Below are 23743 nucleotides of genomic sequence, written 5' to 3'. Positions count from 1 at the left end.
TTTTGATTTGGTCAGAGATACCAGGTATTCTGACTAATGACAGATATTTGAGGGCCAGCCCTGTAACTTTATATGCTCCATGTATTTCAGTAACTGAATTCTGTGACTGAAGGCAGACAGGAGAACAAGTGTGGGGCTGCCAGTTACTTAATATGGCAACTGACTTGTGACATGATGTAGGTACAGAGTTCAGATAATTGGCCTTAACTGGCTAAGTGAATTCACACCCAGTTATATTAATATACTCACAAATGCTAAGATTTTAGCTCTAAATGTTCTATTTTAGCTATATAACCCAGCCCCACATCTTGATAGGTGATAGAACAATCCATGAGAACAAGAATTTCTAGGTGTTCAAACATTGTGCTAAGTTTATATTAGGGAACAATCCCAACAAATGCTTGTAGATTATGTTTCAGTGTCCATCAGACAGATTATGGTTTCAGAGCATGTACATCACCCAGTATGTAGGAATTTAGAAAAGCAACAGCTGTATAAGCAGCTCAAAGCACATGAAAGCCGTGCTATTTTTACTAGCAAGCATCAGCATTCAGATCCTCAAACATCTGAAGTGGAAGCCCAGCAACAGGCTTATTTCTGGAGCATTATTTCATTTCATCTGAGGTTAACACTTTAAACATTAATTCTTACATCAACTTTAATGTGCTGTTGCACATTGGATTAAAAAAAGCAGAGTCTAGAAGTTGCCAAAGTCAGGAGACACCCTGAGAACTATTGCCTGCACTACAATAGGTGACTTTTACAAACAAGTCTAAAGCTGTTTTAGAGGAAGCTGAAAACAACTTCTCTTATTTGATACCAAGAAATTCAATTTAAATCTCAGTCCAAAAAGCTCATCTAAAAGCCAGAGTTCAACTCCTCCAAGTATGTAGAACACAGCTTTTTATGCATCAGCTCAGCTGGACCGTCAAATGTGATGCAGGACACAGCAAATATGCAACAGCCAAAATTTAAAGCAACTTCAAGAGCTTCTTGTTCCCCCCATAAGCTTTAAAAAAGAAACATAAGTGCAGTAATGAAGTTTGCTTCCCATAGAAACTGTATAGTCAGAGCTATTTAAGAGTGCAGACTGGCCTCCTTGGTTAAACCACCTCCTTCCCAGTTTAGGTAGCTTTTATTTTATTTAGTAGAGTGCCCATCACACACACCTCTTTAACCTTCAGTGATTACAAAGAGAAGCGTTCTAGTCAAAACAATGGACGAGTATTACAGCATATTGTCCTTGTTGGTGAGAGCTGCAGAATGCAAGACTGCTACCAGTGACGCAGCTGAACACACAGAAAGGACTTGGACCTCATAAGGCTGCTTCCCTCCCTAAGGTCAATGCTCCAACTTAGAGCAAGCTGCTTTTTTCTACCTCTTAAGATGTTCACATGCCAAAGCTTCAAAATACTGTTCTTCCATTTTTTTTCTACTTTATTCCATCCAGCATAAAACACTAAGGAGTTGGTAGGAATCAAACACTTTGTCATTAGACAGAGGAAAAGACTATTAAAGATTGAAGTCAGCTTTTCTGACTGCTTCTCTCCTCACATCTAGGGAAGAATGACAGTGCAGAAGAGTATTCTGGTATGAGACAGCCTATTTATCAGTATAAGTTACTGTGCAAACAAAGGATAAGAAGGATCTAGGCTAGATCTTTGACAGCATTTACTAAGAGGCTTGACAGTCACTTGCTTCAGTCTGAGGAGCTTGCCTTTATTAAGGATATAAGCATGCAGGAGGCAAGTATAGTTATTTCCTAAAGATTTGTGGCATAAGCATCATGCTTATGCAAAATAAGGATACACACTCTTGACAGTAGAAGAAATTGGGATCAGCCAAAAAACCCAGTAGTCCAGCACAGTAAATACTGATCAAGATCATCTTGGAGTCAAAGGAGCTAATACTGTATTTCTATAGAAACAGGAGAACAGATAGCAGGCTTTCTGTACCAGTTTGGAAGACAGGAAAAGGAGACAGCTGCAGCCAGTGCCTAGGCAATAACGCTCAACGATACCAATAGTTGCGTGGACTGGTAAGAGCTTCCAAGCAAGAGGCAGTTCTTTAAATGAAAGAGGGACTGATTATTCTAATTCACCTGGTAAGCCAAAGAACTAAGCTGGACAGTAGTAGAAGGAAGAGGTAAGAAAACATGAAATCTAGGTAGGCAGATTCTCTTGCTTATCGGGGTTTGAGAGATAACTGTTAGAAACTTTTTACTTAGAGAATTGTTAAAAGCAGTACCAGCATTTACAAGTACAAGGTATTTGGCATGCAGTCATCTCATGCAGTTTTACTATCCAAAGCTCGAGTTATTTATCCACCACTTGTCTTAATGAATGAAGCTAAGTTCACAATTTATTCAATAAATCCATAGGTAAGGAAGGTGCCATGATGGTGGAGGGGGTGGAGAAAAAAGAAAATCAAAGCGGTTTACTTGTGGAATATAGGGGCAAGTGGCAGGTCTAGCTCAGCTGAAGTAGACATAGCCAAGTTAAGAGAGATTCAGTAATTTCCACACTTCAACCTATAAACTGCTTCAGAAAAAATTCTTTACTCCCTGTTGATGTGTGTAACTAAAGCTGCAGTTTAAAGGCTGATAGATAAGTTACAAACCAGGCCCTAGACACCATTTTAGCTAGTTTTGAATAGCCACACAGGTAAAAGAATAACTTAAGTCATTTCCACTCTCTTCCTGCCACCCTGGCTTTTCAGCCACACCCTTACCATTAAGGAGGGTGACCAAATTCTTTCCCTTCCTCCCTTGAGGATAAAGCAGCTGAACAGACCAGGTCTGAAAACCAGTTCACAGCTATACAGAGGAATCAGTGGGAGATCTCACAAACCCAGTACTGATATGAGAGAAGGGATTGCTGGGCTACTTATTTTGTATTCATGCTTGAGTTTGAAAAGCGCTGCTTAATCAGCTTTCCTAACACTCAGAACAATTAGGAAGTAATCAAAGCCTTATAAGATTTTTTCCAGTGGAGTATGGCACAAGCTGTCTCTAGCTAATTAGCCCTACAAACTATTTCATGCATAATTGCAGGAATTCAGATACATTTGTTCCCCACTAGACATGAGAGTCACCTGGAGACTAAAGACAGAATTTCTTTGATTTCTTTGCTATCCTGTTGAAGGATCACAGATATTTTTAAATAGAGATTAAAGTCACATACACATCATATTAGAACAAAGTTATCTTTCCTGCAAACACTTTCAAGATCCCAGAGAAATTATATTCCCCTCTCCAGGTAATAAGATTGAGCAATTAACTATTGACACATTTTATTCTAGCTGTTTTGTTCAGTTGTGTTTGTTTCCTGTTGCCATAGAAGCCTTTCAGGCAATATTCTGCTCAAGGACCTTGTGTTGGAAATCACTGCTACAGTTTTCAGACAAGTCTGAGCTCTGACTTGATCAAGACAAAGCAGACAGCCCAAGACTGCACACTAATAACACAACACTAAGGTTCTGCAAGCAGTTCTTCTCTTCTGCAATTAGTGTACAACAGATGTGTTGCAATTCTTTCAGACATTTTCTTTTTCACTCCTGTAGATAGCTTTTCCCCCGCCCCAACTGCGTGAAAGTCCAAAACATGGCTCTAATATAGTAATGTTAGAAGCCTAAGCTATGAGAGCAGAGATGAAACGGAAGTAGTACAGACTCTGAATTAGCTTACTGTAAGTATATCCATCTAAGCTTCCAGAGTAATCTGAGATCAATATGCCTTCAAGACTGGTAATCAGCTTCATGTTTGTTCTTTCACTGACTAGGGACATATGAACCTGGAATGCCAGCACTGAGGTGACAAGCAGCTAAGATACCAAGTAACCAGAACCTCCTCAGTCTTTAGGGAAGCAACTGCTTTGCAGTTAAGGCACTAGACATAATTAAGATCTAATTTCAACACTCACCTTCAACATAGACTTATGTTACCACCAGACTCAGTTCATCAGGCAACCCTCTTAGGAATCTGCTTTAAAAGAAGTAATGCTTTGTTCCCTCTAACAGTTTAGGAACATGATGGCCTAAGATCTTAGGTAATCAAAGCACCTAACATAACACTGCTAAAAGCCTCCCATCTTCACTAGAATGACTATCATTAAGTCAGTTCAACTTTTGAAATCCAAAAGGAAGGTTTACCTGATAGCACTCAGAGCTTACTAGATAGTTGACTTATTTAGGGCTTTTTAATAGGACTTATAACCTTAAGGTGATTGCAAGAGAAATACTGTAATCAAAAGTACTCCAAAAGCCTCATGAAATTGTAGTGAACGCGTCATACTATTAGGGAAAGTGAAGAGCAGCTACACTGATTCTGAGCCCCTACAATGGGAGGTCAAGGACCAGTCTGCTCAAATACACAGCTGACCTTAAGGTTGACTTAACAGTGAATTCAACAGGCTTTTCTTACAACTGGCCAGGATGTCATTACTTTAATGAACTAGTTGTGAAATCTATTATTGGATAGAACACATTATCACTAGTCTAACAACTTAAGGCACTTCAAAAAAATAGGCACTTTAGAACTAATAGTTATCCCTGTGTTCATTAGCAGTACACGAAATCTTTGCTTACTGTGAGCCCCAATAGAGTTCTTCCCTACTAGAAGAAAGACTGTGATCAGGAACAAGTGCTGATTGCATTTCTCCCTCCCCATTTCCACAGACAGTGCTGTATTGTGCAGTCCACTGCAATACCAGCATACAGATCCTAATAACTCAGAGTAAGCTCCTGAGGGGCAGGTGCAATTTTCCATGCACCCACAGACAGTCCTGCACAAGGCTTGGTCCTACCTAATCCAGGTACCTGGGACACTAGCAATAATAAAGTATTTGACTGTTAATACATTGGTTTCCAGATCTAGAACATCTTTATTTCCTCAAGAGAATACCCTGCCATTCATTTGCACCCAGGTTTAAGAAACACCCTAGGCAGAAGGATGGTTAAGTGTAGCTCTTTTCCCCACAGCACATGGCAACACGCTAAAGAGACACTACTTACTCTTTGGTCAGAAGTGGGCAGGATTTGAGTAGAAAGCGGGACAAAGCAGAGTCCTGGTAAATGAGATCAGGAGGGGCAGTTGGGCTCTTTAAGTTCAGGCAGCGAACAATAACATACAGAACAGCAGCAACTGCAGCCAGCTTCACCCCATCAAATACTGCCGGCAGTTCAGGGGTTTCCAACATTGCACTCATTTTGAACCTGAAGATTAAAAAAAGCCTTTTGCAATAGACTGTTGAGTATGAATGTCAATTGCCATGTTAAATATAAAACCATGCTAACCACATTAAGTTGTCAGTTAACACTACAAAAATCATAACATCAGATACCAACTTAGATTAGCAACTTCTAAAATGAAAGGAAGTGTATTTTGTACTGCTCTAAAGACCTTGACTACCACTGGATAACCAGCTGGGCAGATTTATTCCTAATCAGCACTGCACTAGAATAGCAGCAATGTCTCAGGTGTCAAACCCTACAGTCTGCAGCCAGTCAATCTTGGCCAGGATCAAGTGTCTAACCCAAAGAGAAGATGAGTTAAAAGTTAGGCTACGAGGTAACATCAGCAGCTTCGTATGTTTTTCTTCCCAGATGTATAAGCCAAGCTTGAAAAGGGGAACTCGAAAGAATTACTGTGCTATTTCCTCAGTCTGACTTTTGAAATTCAATGAGAATATTGGTACTAACTCCTGCAGTTATTTAAGGTAGACACTTGTATATTTTAATTCACTGTAGTTCTACAGCTAAAGAACTAGGATTAAATCCAACCCTTCGAGGACTTCAGAGTAAAGGAGGGGAAAAAAAATAGTCATACAGAACTAAATCATCATTCCACTTTAAAAGTAATTTCATGAACTGATCCAGCTTCTTTTGAATGAACAGATGGTTCAAATAACTGGCTACAATTAGAGATATTTTATCTGTACTGAAGGGGCAGGTTTTTCCCTTGGTCTTGGCCCTTCTTCAACCACCTGGGTAACCCAAATAAGATAGTAATTGACAAGCAGTCTTACCAGTGTCACTTTCTTCAAGCTAGAAGTAACTGGCAGGCCTCAGCAGATGCAACTTTTACTGTCTGGTTCCACCTGCTAGCCGAGTTACCCTGGGGGTGGGGGAGAAGAGAGAGCAAATCAATTAATATTGGTAAAGCCGCATCTCTACTGGAAGATAAGAACACAAATTTATGCAGAGGTCCTATCACAGACATTGTAATTGATTTATGTATTCAGTCATAGCCACTTCTACTTTTTGATACACTTGTCTCTTGCCTACAGACAGACTCCAAACTAGATCAGTTGCCTATACCATACTAATTCTCTCAGCTGCAGCAGGCAAATACCTTCATGAGAAAACATATATAGGAAGCAGTAACAAGAACTGGTGCAACTTCAGAGAAGGTTGCTGTGATCTGCCAGAGCAGGGCTACAGACTTCAGAGGAAGGCATATGGTCACCATCTTAGCCACACAGTAAAATTGTCCCTAGTTATAAAAGGTACCCCAAATCTCTTAACATTTAAGGGACTTGAAGTGATGGGCTACTGCTCTTCTTGACTTTGTAACATTTATGTTGTTACCTCAGTGCTAAGTCAGATCAAAAGAAGTTTCCTGCTACTTTTACACAGGATTAATAAGGAAGCATCACTTTTACAGACAGAAACTTGTAAACAGTCTCTGCTTGGTTTCTACACTTGCATTGAGAAATTATAATATAAACACACTTCAAGACAGTGAGAACCACCAGGAGGCTCAGATACAGCCACTTAATTAGCACTCATGCACATACACCAAGGCTCATTACAAAAATTTGATAATGCCAGTGAAAGGGATATAGCTTTAGGCCTGTAACCAAAATGTAAGTGATATTTACAATTAGCACTTCTGATTCCCTACAGGCACAACAAACTGATTTGGAATCAGAGCTTCCAGGAAAAAGCTTCAGAGCTCTCTCTGCTCTTCTGAGGCTACCATCTCTGACTAGGAAAATAAGCCAGTAAGAGGCCATACAAAAGTCTTAATCTTCTGCCAATAAGGATGAGTGTGATATGTGCTAATTTGTTGCATCAAAGTGAGAAACAGCCTTGGGAATATCTTGTATTGTGGTATGTGCTAATTTGTTACATCAGCGAGAAACAGCCTTGGGAACATCTGTGGGAGCATCCTACAGCCTGTGGTGGGGGGCACGTACCCCGCCTGAGAAAATCGAGCTGAGCTAGCGAAGCGGCAATGTTAGTTTAGATAGCCTAATATGGCGCACAATGCAGAGGAAGACTCCAGCCTTCATCCCCACGACCACCAGAGGGCTGAAGAAGACCCCCTAGCAACAGCCAGTGCAACCGCAGAAGTTACAGGGAGTGCCATGTATACCCGGAACTGGAATCGCATATAAGGAGACTGTGAGGGGGGGGTTGCGCGCGCCGTTGGTGGAGCAGGAGACTCCCCAGCTGCCCAGCGCTGTTTTGCTTACTTGTGACTTGCTCAATTATTTTATAAATTGGAATTTATGACAACCACTCGGGCCGGGTTGCAATTTGTCGCGTTTACTTATAACAATTTGGTGCCGTGACTCGGATGCAGGTCTCCCTGGTTTCGGGACTCTGACTCAGGGGAGGCGCCCCATCTTCGGATGGCCCTTGAGTGGGTAGTTCCCCTACCACAACCTGTATTTCCAAACCCTAAATCAGGACAAGTAAGCAAAAGAACTGCAGTACCGCGTAAATTTTGTGCACGAAGATCCGAATGAAGACTCAGGACTGAGTGAGTATTGGTATGCGGTTCCGTTCGGTTGGGGTGGGATACCCGGAGCACATCTGAGTGAGACGTCCCCAGGGGACGGAGTGAGTGCGGACCCTCCAGGAGGGTGATTGTGTAGTGGAGGACCGAAAAGGGGCACCCGTCGGCCGACTGGGCCGCCCACTGCGAAGGGACAACCGTCCTAGCAGTTAAAGACTCGGGTGGTGTGAGTGCGGTCCCCCAAGGAGAGAGAAAGTGACTGGGGTGGGTGCTCCAGAAGATGGGACAGAAAAAGAGCAAGTCTTCTGATCCCATAGAGGGCTTTACGGTACGGTTACCGGATATACCGCCCGATAGCCCTTTAGGATTAATGATTAAGTATTGGAACGATTGGCCCTCCAGAAAAAGGCAAAAGCCGAGAAAAAATGGTATATTACTGTATGCAAGTATGGGGTGGGAAGCAGATTAGAAGAGACCACCTTTACTGGCCAGTATACGGGTCTTTTGAAAATTGGATATGTCAGGCTCTAAATATATATGTGAATTCAAAGGAGCCCTTTAGTTTAGAAGAAAGTGAGTATGCTAGTTTATGGATAAGACCAGATACTCGGACCATGATATTTACCCTGAAAGAGAAAGGTCCAAGGAAGAAAAGCAAAATACTGGAGGAACTTCTCGTTTCTCCTCCCCCCTGTATTCCCTCAGCTCCGGCTCAAAACCCAACACCAGCCCCTCCTTGTAGCCCCTCTCCAACGACCCCAGACCAGGATCTAGACCCTCCTAGTTCCCCAGAAGAAACCCGAAGGGTCACGAGGAGTCAAACGAGGGGAGGTGGGCGACCTGATCAGCTGTACCCCTTGCAAGAACTCCCCATGGGAGGACCGCAGCCGGGGATGGGATTTGTGTCTATGCCCCTGAGTTCAGGGGACGTACAGGATTTCAAGAAAGAAATGGGGAATTTATTAGAAGACCCTTTAGGGGTGGCTGAAAAATTAGACCAGTTTTTAGGTCCTAGCCTTTATACATGGGAGGAATTACAATCCATCTTAAGCATATTATTTACAGTGGAAGAAAGGGAAATGATCCGTAGGGCTGGGATGCGGATTTGGGATCAACAACACCAACAAGGTCCCGCAGCAGATATTAAATGGCCCACCCAACGGCCGGACTGGGACAATCAGAATGCTGAGCATCGGACACATATGTCCGATCTGAGAACCATAATAGTTCAGGGAATCTGTTCCCAGGGGGCAAAATATTAATAAGGCCTTCATGGAACAACAAAAGAAGGATGAGACACCAACAGAATGGCTCGAAAGACTTAGAAAAAAATCTGCAACTGTATTCCGGGGTAGACCCCAGTACACCTGTGGGACAGGCTCTATTGAAAACAGTTTGTAGCAAAGGCCTTTCCAGATATCAGAAGAAAGCTAGAGAAGTTAGATGATTGGCAGGATAGGGGGCTGGACGAATTGCTGAGGGAAGCTCAGAAAGTGCATGTGCAGAGGGAAGAGGAAACCCATCGGCGGCAGGCAAAGATTCTGGTGGCAGCAGTCCGAGAGGGACAGAGAGGAATCCAGGCACAACCCTCTAGGTCGTATAACAGACCTAAAAGAAAGCCACTTCACCAAGAAGAACAACCCAGAGAAGTTGTGACGAGGGACCTGAGGCAGGTTGAGTGTTTTTATTGCCAGAAAAAAGGGCATCTGAAGAGGAATTGTAAGAAGCGAATGCAGGATGAGCAAATGTTCCAAGAAGATTGGGGGGGGAGGGGGGGTCAGGGGCTCTATCTGCTGGGGACTCATAAAGGAACCGAGCCCTTGATAAAATTGAAATTAGGTCCCCAGCAACAAGAAGAAGAATTCCTTGTGGATTCTGGGGCAGAAAGATCTACTGTCCAAACGGTACCCTGGGGGTGTAAACCATCCCCAGAAAAATTACAAGTGATAGGAGCTAAGGGAGAACCCTTTAAGGTCCCAGTAATTAAAAATGTGGAAATAGAATCAGACTCTCGATTAAGTGTTGGATCCTTTTTATTAGTTCCCGAAGCTGAATATAATTTACTGGGCCAAGATATGATGGTTGAATTAGGAGTCAATTTAGAAGTAGAGAATCAAGAATGAGTTATAAAATTTCGCACCCTTATATTGAGGATGAGGCCAAAATCAACCCTGAAGTTTGGTATACCCCAGAATCAGTAGGGAAACTAGATATTGCTCCCTTTGAAGTGAGTATACAGAATCCAGAAATCCCTGTTAGAGTCAAGCAATATCCAATGTCACAGGAAGGGAGGCAAGGACTCCGACCAATAATCCAGAGGCTAATAAATCAAAAGTTACTGGAGCCTTGTATGTCTCCCCATAATACCCCCATACTACCCGTAAAGAAATCAGACGGTACTTATAGATTGGTACAAGATTTAAGATCAAGTGTTTACCCTTAGCCTTGTTGGATATACGAACTCGGCCCAGAACTGACACAGGAGTCTCCCCTTTTGAAATGTTATATGGGATGCCATATGATTTAGAAATACCAAAAGAACATCCTAAAGTAGAAGAGAGATTATTACAGAAATATATTACAGAGCTTATGAAGAGAAGACAAGAACTGATAAAGAAAGGACTAATAGTACAGAGACCTCCACTATATGTAGCCATTCACCGAGTTAACCCTGGAGACAAGGTTTTAATTAAGACCTGGAAAGACACGTCCTTGACTCCCCACTGGGAGGGACCTTTTCTTGTCTTGCTTACCACAGACACTGCTATTCGCACCGCAGAGCGAGGATGGACACATGCCAGCAGAATTAAAGGGCCGATCTCAGAATTATCGTGGGAAGCCTTTGGAAACCCGGACAATTTAAAAGTAACCTTTAAGAAGAAACCTGGAAACCTCGATAAGTGAGACCACATTTTGTAAAACCTAACATAGTATTTGTTATAACCCCACATTGTATTTGTTATCCCTTTGTGTGTTATGCATGTAGGGTTTGTAAAGGGAAGTAGTGGACTCATTGTTAGTACGGGTATCTCCCTAGCGGCATTTGCCGCCCTTGTTACGACAAAATTGACTTATTGGACATTAAAAGATCTTAAGAAAAGATCGGTAGAATGGTGGGAAGCCTTTGTTAAAAGGCCAACATTAAAAACACCAATTGTAGGTGGACCGTGCTGTATGTTGGGTGTCTCTCTCGAAAAACTGGGAAGCCTTTCAAATCAGAAAGGCACATAAAGGAGGTTCCCCTGAAGAATACGGCTGCTGTCGAGAAGACGGTACACCCTGCTGCTCTGAGAAAAAGAGTAGGCAGAGGAGACAGAGACGTATAGAAACTGTGGGGATCGAGGCCGACAAGCCACCTCCTAAGCAGGAATACCTAGTTATAAGACCCAGACTCTTTAAAGTCCCAGAGACACTTGGCATCACGGGTCGTCCTTCCAAGGTATTAGGAGTTCATAAATATCCGTTAACCAAATCATGGGTCCACTACTCCTCTGGAAGATGATTGTGCTGGGCTTATTAGGAAGACTAATCAAAGGGGAACATAATGTACACCAACCCTTTAAATGGTCATTAATAAGGTGGGAAGATCAAAAAGTGATCCAAGTGCGAAGTGTACCCGGGAACCCTACATTCACACCTACCTTGTGTGAATTGGTACCCATTGAGCCATGTTCGAGTCGAAGAGAGCTCGGGAAACCGTTTTACTTTTGTCCTAGTTCTAATCCTGGGCGAGGATACTGTAACTACCCAAACTCTTATTATTGTGCTTATTGGGGATGTGAAACTATAGCCTCTGATTGGACTCCAGGAGCAGGGTCAGATAAGTTTTTATCAGTAAAATGGGGGCCTTCTGGGTGTACCCCCCCTAAGGAGGATTTCCAGCTGGGGTATCGGGGAAATCCCCTCTATACCCCCCTGGGAACTTGTAAACATTTAGTGATAAATATCACCCGTCCGGAGGATCCGGGATGGTTTTTGGGAAAGACCTGGGGAGTCCGGTTCTGGGAGTCCGGGACCGATAGAGGTGGATTAATTTTCATAAAGAAAGAAAGTGTGCGACCTACTCCTCAAGCAATAGGGCCGAATCTAGTTGTTAAAGGGGTGGAATCAAGAATCAAACCCACGAGCGTGATCATGAATTCGACAAGTATTCCTATGAACCACCCCACCTCGAAAGATACTGTTGTAATCTCAGAAAGTAAAGCCACGGAGAGGGTAGACAATCCTCTGTGGAAGGTTGTGCAAGCAACCTACAAAGTATTAAATGCTACAACCCCTAGTAAAACTACCCATTGCTGGTTATGCTACGACATAAGACCCCCTTTTTATGAAGCAATAGGAGTAAATATGACATATACTTTAAGCAGTGATTCCGACTCACATTGTCAATGGGAAGATAAGAAGAAGGGGTTAACCATGGAACAAGTTACAGGAATGGGAATGTGTATTGGCAAAGTACCAAAATCAAAAAGAAAGCTGTGTGGGTCTATAACATTGCAAACCTACACCTCCGAAAATGGATGGATTATTCCCACCAAAGGAACTAGATGGATATGCTCAAAAATGGGCCTAACTCCCTGTGTCTCCCTAAAGGTACTCAGTGGGTCCCCAGAATATTGTATACAAGTGGAAGTAGTTCCAAGGATCTTGTACCATCCAGAAAATGTGATGTACGATTATTGGGACACCCCTCACCCGGTCCGAGTAAAGAGGGAACCAATCACCGCAATTACTATAGCCACCTTACTTGGCCTCAGGGAAGTGGGAGCGGGAACCGGAATCTCCTCCTTAGTGATGCAACAGCAGAGCCTTAGCACCCTACGGGCGGCAGTGGATGAGGACTTGGAACGAATAGAAAAATCCATTACAGCCTTAGAAAAGTCGTTGACATCGCTATCAGAAGCAGTGTTACAGAACAGGAGAGGGATGGACCTCTTATTTTTGCAACAGGGGGGATTGTGTGCAGCCCTAGGAGAAGAATGTTGTTTTTACGCGGATCATACAGGAGTTGTCAGGGATACTATGGCGAAACTGAGAGAAGGCCTTGAAAGACGTAAAAAGGAAAGAGAAGCCCAGCAAGGGTGGTATGAATCATGGTTCAGTCGTTCTCCCTGGCTAACAACCTTATTGTCTACAATAGCGGGTCCATTAGCTTTACTAGTACTTGTGTTGACCTTTGGGCCGTGTATAGTAAATAAAATAATTAACTTAGCAAAAAGCAGACTCGAAGCTGCCCACCTACTGTTGATAAAAAGTCAATATGAACAACTAAATGAAGATGAGAGTAAGCATAACCCTATGCTCTCCCTGGCACAGGAGGCTGTTGCTCGATTTGATGAACAAATTAAAAGGGACCAAAACAAAAAGGGGGGATTGTGATATGTGCTAATTTGTTGCATCAAAGTGAGAAACAGCCTTGGGAATATCTTGTATTGTGGTATGTGCTAATTTGTTACATCAGCGAGAAACAGCCTTGGGAACATCTGTGGTAGCATCCTACAGCCTGTGGTGGGGGGCATGTACCCCGCCTGAGAAAACTGAGTTGAGCTAGCGAAGCGGCAATATTAGTTTAGATAGCCTAATATGGCGCACAATGCAGAGGAAGACTCCAGCCTTCATCCCCACGACCACCAGAGGGTGGAAGAAGACCCCCTAGCAACAGCCGGTGCAACTGCAGAAGTTACAGGGAGTGCCATGTATACCCGGAACTGGAATCGCATATAAGGAGACTGTGAGGGGGGGGTTGCGCGTGCCGTTGGTGGAGCAGGAGACTCCCCGGCCGCCCAGCGCTGTTTTGCTTACTTGTGACTTGCTCAATTATTCTATTAAATTGGGATTTATGCAACCCGGCCCGAGTGGTTGTCAATTTGTCACGTTTACCTATAACAATGAGGAAGCCTCAGAAGTAGTCTGTACTCAATGCAGTTACACCAAAATCCCTTGTAAGAAAACAAGTCTGACATCAGCTATTGATTAACAGCATGTTGGAAGGCAATAAGTTTATTCCACCATAGCTGTTTGCATTGTAGAACAGAGGTGAGGAAAGCAGAGACATTTAACACTGGAGAATCATGAAGCTTTATTTTCCAATTCTGAGCTTCACAGGAGAGAGAAGAGTGAGACTATAAAAGCATACATTTATACTTCTAATCAAGAGATTAGATCAGCTTCACATGTCAAAATGAAGAATTCTAATAATGCTTATATATTATTCTAATATAGTGTTATTTCATTCTCACACTTAAAACAGGTTTACCAACACTACATCCAACTGAGTAGAAGCCAAGAGACAAACTATAAAGTTTGACTTCTTCAGGGAAGGTGCCAGGAGAAGAGTACATTAAGTTCCTGAACAGGCAGTGACTAAAGGACAGTCAGGTGCTTCCCCAGCTAAAAGTCATCATCTTTCCATCACTGTTTAATTTAGAAACATAACAGGTAACATTTGTATCAGTGTCTAAGACCTTTGTCAGCTGGATTTTAAGTTAGTTTTCTGTTCTACAGCTTTCACATCATTGATGAAAGTGTTAAAAATAAAACTGGGCATGACCAGTCATTAACATTTTCTACTAATGACTCAATATAATTGATCCAAACTAGTTTTACCTCCAAGTCTTCTCCCCACTAGTCTTCAGATTACAAACACCACACCTTTTGTAACACTTCTATACCCAGTTTTTGTCCATCATTTCTGTAATTAGAACCAAACCATACTAGCTTGGAGTTCCTTAGAGAACAACCAGCTTGCTAGTAAGCAGGATTATCCTTTTGACACTTATAAACCAGTCTTTCCTCTTCTACACAGGATTAAGTGAATGTGTTTTAGAAGTTCTTAAAACAGATCCAGGTACACCTCACACGTGAGAGACTTCTGCATTTGTCAACATCTTTAGGTAAAGCTTCAGATCAGTCTTTGTACATAAATACTAAGATGGCACTGCTGCAGTTACACATCTGCCTGCTTGTCAAGTATTTGTGGTGATTAACTATGCAGTGAATCTAGTCTATGAGACTAAATTTGTAAGAAGTGTCCCACAGTTCCAGCTGTGACACTTCAGGTACTTCCTGGAGTGTTTGCCTGGCATTTTTGAATACCTAGGCAGACTTCTCTCAGCCAGAGCAGATTTGCAGGAGCTAAGCCAGAGTACTCAGCTCTGAAATTTTAAAGGTTTAACATACTAAAATGGATTTGAGAGCTCTGCCTCTAATCACTTAGGACAAATGCCTCCCCTTTTTCAAGCACGGATGAGGTCACCTTCCTTCTGTTTTGTTAAATCCTTTTTGCATCTACCTAATAAACTTCTGGGTTTACAAAAAGAGGACAGATAACTACAGTGTTGAGCTAGTCAAATTCTAATCTAGAATCTCCTCTAAATGGGTCAGTATTAATATGAACAAACAGACAATTGCTCTTTATGTAAAGAACACTGGATTCACTTTTAGCAAGCTAGATGAAGGTAGCAACAGATGTTTCAATCAATATACTTAATTCTGCTTGTGACCAAAGGCTAATTTCAAGCTTAATTTGCAAAGCAAGTGCTAGATTTATGAAATCTTTTCATTCTTCCTTTCATCACAGGATAAAAAGTTGAAAGTCAAGCTACAGGAACATATCATTTTAGCATTATAGTTGTTTTTTTCCTCACTACACTCGTCCCTTCTCAGAACAGAAATGGGTGCTACAAAAGCCAGTAGAGCTACAGGGAATTCCTCAAGTAATCCTTCAAAGACACTAGGTCTTGGAAAGCCTTCACTAAGATATGCATTTGTATATTAAGTGGAGTCATTATGGACAAATCTGAGACTTGCACACAGTTGCAGGTTTCTCAGGGAGAAAAGACTCTTCTAGGGACAGAATTCACTTCACTCCCATTGCTCCATGGAGCATGCACAGGATTTGGTAGCTACATAGCATTACAGCAGCTCCACACATCCTGAAGCCACACCTGGCCCTGCATAAGGTAAAGCCAACAAAGACATTAAAGGAAGCCACTCCCTTCCCTTCGCTCAAGTCCCATAGTCCTTCCCTCAGGCATTTTTCACCAGTAACTGAAAGCCTGGCAGACTCATTTTAACATTAGAAATGCTTTGGGCTAAAATGAAGACGCAGCTCTATGATATAGAAGTGCCTACAGACAAGAGTAAAGGCAGCCTCATTAAGGTGGGTGGGGAGCGCTCTACTAATAAGCTACTTATGTTCATTTACATTCACTGAAAAATCTTGAAGGAATTCCATTTCCAAGAAGGACAGTTTGATGCAAAAGCCTCCTAGATACCACCTAACCAGAGTTAGTGTTCTAGGTTACTAGTGCTTTCAGAGTTCAGCTAGAGCACAAAAACCTGAAGCATGTAGAAATCTCATTTCCTATCCATTTACAGCTTCTAACAAGAATCACAAAACCCTCTCTTCCCCCACTAAGAGTCAGAGCAGCACAAGGCTGTTTCTAGACAGATTATGCAGATAGACTTTTTTGGACTGATGTAATCATTACCTGCACAGGGAAGATGACTCTGAAAGCAAATCTGCTAAATAAGAGGGAAGCAAACAACCCTACTCTAAGAAGTTGTGACTAACAAATTCAAACCAGAAATAAGGCACCTGGTGGAGGAGGTTGTTTAACCAAAGTAAGAGGAAGAGGTTTAGAGACCATCTAGATCAAAATATATGTAGGGAATGTATCCCACTGGGAAAGACTCAGAAACAACTTGCCTTGGCAGGAAAGACTGCCAGACTAAGTTTTTGTGAAGCACCAAGGACAGTGAGGTCACACAAGCCACATGAGCAAAAGAATCCAAGAGACATAATGAAAAACTGCAGCTTTATTGTACTGTCCAGTATCTTGTCTTCTGCCAGCACTTTTATAAAAAGATGCTTTTTCATTTTTACTGAAAAGTGTTAAGCCTAAATTGCTACTTTAACTACCAAGCTCTCCAAAGAATTACATAGATACAAGTATTTTAGGGCTATGCCACTACTAGCCCCATAGATCTAATCACACAAAGCAAGGCATCACACTGCTTATTTCAAGATGGCATCTAACCTAAACAAGCCTAACAAATGCAGAACCTTCTATTATCTGCAGTGGTAGCTCAGGAGAGAACAGGTCAGAAGCAAATACTGAGATCATCTCATACTGCTCAGTGCTTCTGGCCATTTAAACCAACCAAATAAGGCTCAGACCTCTTTTTAAAGTTTAGAGGAAGTAAATCAGAATTAGATGAGCACTTCAAGCATTTAGGCTTAGGTTTCCAGGAGAAGTTAAAGAGAAAGTTCAGTCCCCTTCAGAGTCATCTCTTGCCAAGCCCACTAGAGTTTTATCATCTGATATCTGATGATTTTATCTCCAAATAAACAGGGCACAGTGACATGTCCTATCACAAGGATGATCAAAACAACATTATTTGGACAGCACACAGAACTCACTGGTTTAAGCCCTCCTCTGCCTTGTGCCAAAGCCAGCAGCCAGGCCAGGATTTGCCTGGTTGGCAAGCAGCAGGTACTGTTTACACCACATTCCAACAAGAATTTCTTGGCTAGTGCCGTCTCTGAAATTCAACCTTTACACCAGATACAAATACTTGGCTCATGTACTAAGTTTAGAAGTACTCTGAGGCTACAGGGACAAAGTTCATAACATGAGGCACCATCAACACAGCAAGACACAGGTGCCTTCAACTAGGGCTTTTTTTCCCCACTGACTTTGAGATATCTGACACTTTCAGAGTCAATGCCAAGCACCAAGGTGGTCTGGGTGTACATTCCAAGGCAGTTTGCTTGAGAAAGCACCTGAAGATAATTCTATGGCCAACAGGGCCAAAACCACTTCAATTCTTTCACTTCTCCAGGAAGGCTAGTTTACAGTCAAATGAGCCCTGAAAATTTCACTTCCTTCCAGCTACCAGGAACTGTTTTTGTTTCTTCACAGGATCATTTTAACTGATCAAAATGGTTCTAATGCATGACAGGTAGTTTTTGCCTCATATCTTATAAGAAAGGCAATACATATATTGGAATCTACCTAGCAGCATAGTTGGTTCCTGCTTGTCACAGATGGATTAAAAACACTGCATTAATTTATCATGCACATCTGATATACAAGATTAAACTAAGACAAGACCATTAAGGCTCTGATTACTCCACAGAAATCAATTAAATGCATCTTATTTCAAAGAAAAGGCTCATGTTATTTAAGCAAACAATTCATCTGTTACTGCAGGGATGTACCACTTTGCAACACCCTAACTGCTCCCTACCTCTTACAGGTTAGGTCTTCTGCTTTCTGTAGAAGAGATCAAGCTTACTTTAAGGCATTTTTGGGGGTGGAGGGGAATACTGGCTAACACCTTTCCATGGTCTTACAGCATAAGCAGGTGTGACTTACCTATCACACAACCTTCTGTCAGCAGGTAGCATCAAGCTCAACAGAAGTTGAAGAAAAAAGTTCCAGAGCACCAGGCAGTGCATGCTCAGCACTGCTGACTGAATACTACTGTGCTAAAGCTGCAGGTAAGATGCCGCTAGCATTAAGCCACAAATAGCTAAATGAGCTAACGTGAAGTGTATTATAGACTGAAAAAACCTGAGAGACTGCTCTGCTCCTTCACCATATTTTGAAATGCAGTGTCATACTCTAAGTCTCATTTGTCCTCAGATGCCAATCATTCCTTTCCCCACACTGTCACAGAGCTCAGAGGTACTTTTCAGAGGAGTACCAGCAGTCTGGAGTCCAAGCACATTATGGCTGTTCTTTGGTCAGCTACATGGCTCACCGCTGAGTAAATGGGGACTGTGATCCATGCCAGGCTATTTGCACAGCAGAGAAAAGCCATCTATCAACAAAGCACAAGCCAAGACAGCAAGCAGTGCTCAAACTGGGCCAACCCTAAATCAGTCAGAAAACACCTACACATCAAAAGATGAGGTGCCACTTCACTCTGAAGTCTCTGAACCCCCTGCTTAACTTGTTTCTGGCCACAGAGAACTCTGCTGCACAGCTGTATAGGGATTTGCAGAGTCATTCACTCAGTCTGTCCATGACAGATGCTAGTGAAGTTTAGGTCACATCTTTACATTCAAAATTAAGCAACAGCATTTCAGGACAAAAGTAAGCCAAATGCAAAGACAGGGCATGACCAACACATACCTACGCCTATTGAAGAATATAAGTTTTATCAGAATGCTCATTAAAGTGAACTGAGATTTCTGAAGCACTGTAGCAATCATCAGTAAGTTTAAGTTTAAAGAGTTAGAATCTCTTCCCTCCAACTGAGGAGAGAAAATGTGAATGGCAGTTTAGGGATATTACAGTCATACATTTTAGGAATTTGTTTTCCCCCTACCTCTTACAAGCATGTTCACTTTAACAGACACTGCTGATCTGCTTACTTCATTTAGTACAAGCTTTTCATATTAACATATGCCCAACCAACACTTCACAGAAGAGGGTGTTCCAGTCAAAGGACAGTCAGACCTGAACACCCTCAATTTAACCTTTCTGGACCCTGCATCTTAATGTGAAACAGATGTAAATAATTTAGGACCCAGGAGAGAACTAGGATTAACTGTTAAAGACTGAACATCGCACTGGCAGCCAGTCCTTTCCTAGCTCATCCTGTTCTGTAGGGAGCCCATATTATACTGCTGGAGTACTCAACACCTTGGATAAGGCTGAACCTCAGTTTTAACAGCAAATATTTGAGCAGCTAGTACATAAGAAGTTTCAGAAGGCTTTGGTGTTTACAGGAGCTCAGTCCATACTGACAGAGGAAGCTGTAATTGCTATTTATTGTAGTCAGACTGAACCTATGATAACGAGAAACTCAAGTATTTCTCAGAAGTAAAGTAAGCCTCCCAGCTTCAGGCAGCTCTTCTCCCTGGTGAACCTAGAGATACTGATGAAAAACAATCCTTGGTACACTGAGAACTATGACATTTCCTTCCACTGCTGCTATCTCTAACAGAGCACAAGCAAAACAGATGTTTCAAGCACCAGGACTGTGCAAAACTGCTTTGCAAAGCATTTTTAATTAGTGCTGTCTGATGCTGGCAAAGTAAGGCTAGCAGTCAGAGATAACCTTTTTATCAAGTCAACTGATATAACTTGAGAAAAGACAAGCCTCTGGGGACAAAAGCCTTCCTAGAACTGAAAGGCTAGGATAGCTGCCTCAATAGGTTAGCATCATTGCCACCCACATGTTGGATAAGTGGGACTTTTGTCTTTTCTGTAAGAAGGACAGACTTCCTTGCACATTGAAATTAAATCAATTGCTTAGTACTCAATTCAGTCAACTGTTTTTGATCAGATTTTAACTGCATATAAGCTTAACATTCAACCTAAATAGCTCTTGAAGGGCAAGCACTTCTATACAAGTTCATTTTTCATACAGAAATAGTTGCTATATAACACACATTAAGAATAGCTAGCTAGAGCTACACTAACACATCATGAAATAAAAATCTTCAAAACAAACTCAAAACTACAGATGAAGACTCCAACACTAGCAGAACTCAGAAGACTTAGGCTTTTGCTGGAAAGTCCATAACACTAGTTTCAGAGCACCTGAAGCCACCAGTAATTTCTAATGCAACAATTAAGGAAGCCAACTTGCTTTTTACATGGTAGGGTAGGTTATTGCCCACTGCGTTGTTTCTAATATTCCAGTTGCAATGTTAGTCTAAAGTTGTTGCCAAGAGGACAAGAAAGGCAAAGTATATCATTAAATGTTAAATTGTTCCAGTCATAGGAAGACACAGGTACCAGAACTTTCAACAGTGCCAGCTAAGCTAAGAATCTGGTTTGTCCTTGCTAGTTTTATCTGTTTTGTTCAACTGTCTCTTCCACACCCAACTAGTCACCACATGACGCTGGCTTCCATGGCATTTGATGTGCTTGCCAAAGCCCAAGCAAGTAAGCTCTGCTGGGTTTCAGAAGAGCCAACTACAGGTGGTGTCTGCACCATTCAGCATAAATTAGGAGCAAAGACCACAGCACATAGACCCCTACAGAGACTTTGCCAAATCCTGCTGGGTTTGTTAATTTAATCCAAGTTCTGGAATTGCCAGAGCTGGCAGAGTAAAGTAGAGATGGAGAGGCAGGAGGTAGAGAGAAAGGGGAGTAATAGGACAACATGAATCCAGCAGCACCCAGAACACTTCCATCACCAAGTGAGGTTAAACTAGGAAGGTTTGAATCACTGCTCTAAAGCCATCATTTTCTACAGTATATCAAATTACAACCAGAAGAAGAGCTGGAACTTAGGAGATTTGGATAACCTCTCAATGTGCCTGTCAAGGACAAGTCATGTTATTTTGTCATCCTTCCTTCCCTGTTTTACCACATCCAGGCACAGTGACCATTTTAGTGCATTAATCTCTGGGTTCCCCCCTCCCTTCCCATGACAACCTAATAAAGCAGCTTTATGAAACACTAAAAGCCTAAGCTACTATTATTTACTGAACAGAAAATATAGCTCTTATAAGAGGAGTGGAGCAAATTAGTTTTTAGTCTAACTTCTTAAGAAACAGTTTCACAGGATGGAAGGTAATACCCCTGACCTCCATGTCTCTGAAGGCTAGAGGGAGAATCTATTTCACCCCTCGAAAAGACAATCTCCAGCACAATCTTAGGACAGCCTCATCCTCTGCCAAGCTCATTCACTCAATAACACTGAAGAACTGTCAATGTAATAAAGTTGAAATACAAGTATTTAAGTATAAAGTAGAAGAACAGAGAAATACACAAGTTAGCCTGCAGTTCTTTAATACCCTTCCTGGTTTTATCCTTGACTTTAAGACCAAAATAAATGATGGATGGAATAATGAGAGGCACCACATCCACTGATCCAAGAAGAGACAAAAGAATTTATTCAAGCTCCTCTTGTGATGAGAGCTAAACAAGCACAGAAAAGAAGCTGAAGTAGAGGAACCAAGAAAAGAGAACAATGAAATAGCCAAAGACTAGTTGCCAGTAACAGAAATCCTCCCACACACAGGCAAAGAAAACAAGCATTATAAAAGAAGGCCTGAAAATAAGATATTAAAAACTCAAATAACTGAACTATGAAGTGAGGAAGTAAAGAATGTGTCAGCATAAGCAGTATTAATAATATCACTTCGCAAGATAATCACTGATAAACAAGTATGTAAAATGAACACATTGTACCAGTTAAGTGCTTGTGGCTTATTAATCAGTTATTCCAGAAGGACATACCAGTAATCTAGAAGCAGAACAGCTATCTGTAAGGGACAGACAGGAATCCTGGTACTTACCACACCAGTGACAACTGTACTGCAACAATAAGAGGAAGCTATTAAGAACTCTGAGACGATCTATGGGAGAATGCAACTGCAGAATTCAGTCCATCCAGCTGTGAGATTATTAATAAGCCACTGCAAACATACCTTTTAAAAAAGGGCTACAATATCAGGTGAGGGACTTCACCAGCTGTAATGTATCAACTGTGATATACACTGTACTGGAAGAAATCACAAAATTATATATGAAAGTATAAAATGAAGTGGACAGAGCACTGTCACACAGGCTAAAGAGTGGGTTTTAGTAAGTGTCAAGCCTAGAGCTGCTGCAAAACACTGGCCACATCAGGGCCCAGGAGAGAGCTGTGGGGAGGGGAAGCTTGTTGGGGGGGGGGGGGGGGGCAGTGCGATTTGACAGATACCGCACCAAGCTTGGCTGCCACTGCCCCTGCTCTAGCTCACGAGTGCCGGCAGCCCAGGACCTGCCATGCGAGGCCGCGGCGCCCAGCGAGCCGCCTCCCGCGGACCTCTGATGCCCACGAACACGGGGGCTGCTGCCGCCACCGCTCCTCTCCCGAAAGCGGCGCTGCGCGCATCGCGCACGGCTGCGAAGCGATGCGGCCACCCGCCGTGCGGAGCTTCACACCTCCGCGAGGGCGAAAGCAAGAGCAGCACCGGCAGGAAAGCGCCGGGCAGCGCCCACGGCAGCCGCAGCCCCGGCGGTAACGGCGCTGCTGCGCGCAGCACAGCGGAGCCCGGCGGAGGGCTCCCTCCCCCTCAAGGCCACAGAGAAAGCACACCCAGCCGCCGCCCCGCCGGGTGCCGGGCCGCCCCCCGCCTCGGCGCCGGGGGCACCGGCAGGCCGCGCCCCGGCCGGGGGCCGCCCCCGCGCGGGGAAGGGGCTCCCGAGCGCCGCCGCCGCCTCACCTGCAGGCCCGGCCGCCCGCGCCTCCGACCGCCGCTCCCACCCGTCTGCAAGCGGGCCCCGCGGCCGCGGCCCCCTTAGCAACCGCCCTCGCTCCCGATTGGCCGCGCCGCCACGCTACTCGCGCCCAAGCCCGCTGGCGGATTGGCCGGGAGGCGAGTCGAAGGCGGGAGCGCGCCGCAGCCGGGCGGCTCGGGCCCTATTGGCGGGTTGTGACGCAGTGGGGCGGGCTCCTGCGGCTCCATTGGCTGGTCCGCCTTTCAGTCAGGCGGCGGGCGGCAATTGGCGTCTGCGGGCGGGGTGGGAGACGCCTGTGAGGAGCCGGGGTTGCCGCCGCCATGACAGAGTGCGGCCGCCCGCCGGGGCGGGGGGCGGCCAGGGAGGGCGGCGGGAGCGGGCGGCGGCCGGGGCGGGTGTCTGGGGTCTTCCTGCCGCCTGAGCTGGGAGGGGAACACGGCATGGAAACCCCTCGGAGCACCCCTGCTGCGGTGCCTGCTGGCCCCTCAGTGACACTGGGCAAGTGTGTCAAAAACCCCTCCAGTGTGGCCTGAACTACTCCTATTCCTTGTACGCGTCTTAAAACGCTAAATACTGGTAGTGTGATGCCAAGTGGCAATGAAAAACATTCAGGAAGGATATTGTAGGACCTTCAAAATGGTTGCTGCGTAGCCGCCACACTGGTGAGTGGCGTTGTGTTCCCTGCGCTCGCAAGCCTTATTGGTGCTGCCGCACCGATATTACTTGGGTGTCGGGAGCCTGGCGCTGGGGTGCGAGCTGGAGCCTGGGGCCTCCTCTGCGGGAGCAGGCAGGACCTGCCCCCAGC

At 43.6% G+C, this 23743-nt stretch overlaps 1 protein-coding gene across 1 annotated transcript in view; it reads right to left on the bottom strand.

Moving 5' to 3' along the window:
* ABHD2 (abhydrolase domain containing 2, acylglycerol lipase) overlaps positions 1-22963 on the bottom strand; it is a 50638-nt gene extending 27675 nt beyond the window's left edge. Inside the window, exons 1-3 of the mRNA XM_067305281.1 lie at positions 22923-22963; positions 6024-6112; positions 5011-5211 (exon numbers count right to left, since the gene is read on the bottom strand). Coding sequence (XP_067161382.1) covers positions 5011-5204 — 194 coding nt within the window. The 5' untranslated portion in view covers positions 5205-5211; positions 6024-6112; positions 22923-22963. The remainder of the gene's footprint in view (positions 1-5010; positions 5212-6023; positions 6113-22922) is intronic.
* Positions 22964-23743: the final 780 nt, after the last annotated feature.

Source organism: Apteryx mantelli, chromosome 15 (genome assembly GCF_036417845.1).
Source record: "Apteryx mantelli isolate bAptMan1 chromosome 15, bAptMan1.hap1, whole genome shotgun sequence".
Taxonomy (NCBI): domain Eukaryota; kingdom Metazoa; phylum Chordata; class Aves; order Apterygiformes; family Apterygidae; genus Apteryx; species Apteryx mantelli.
The sequence above is the reverse complement of the archived record's forward strand: the minus strand, read 5'-3'. Positions and strand labels throughout refer to the sequence as shown.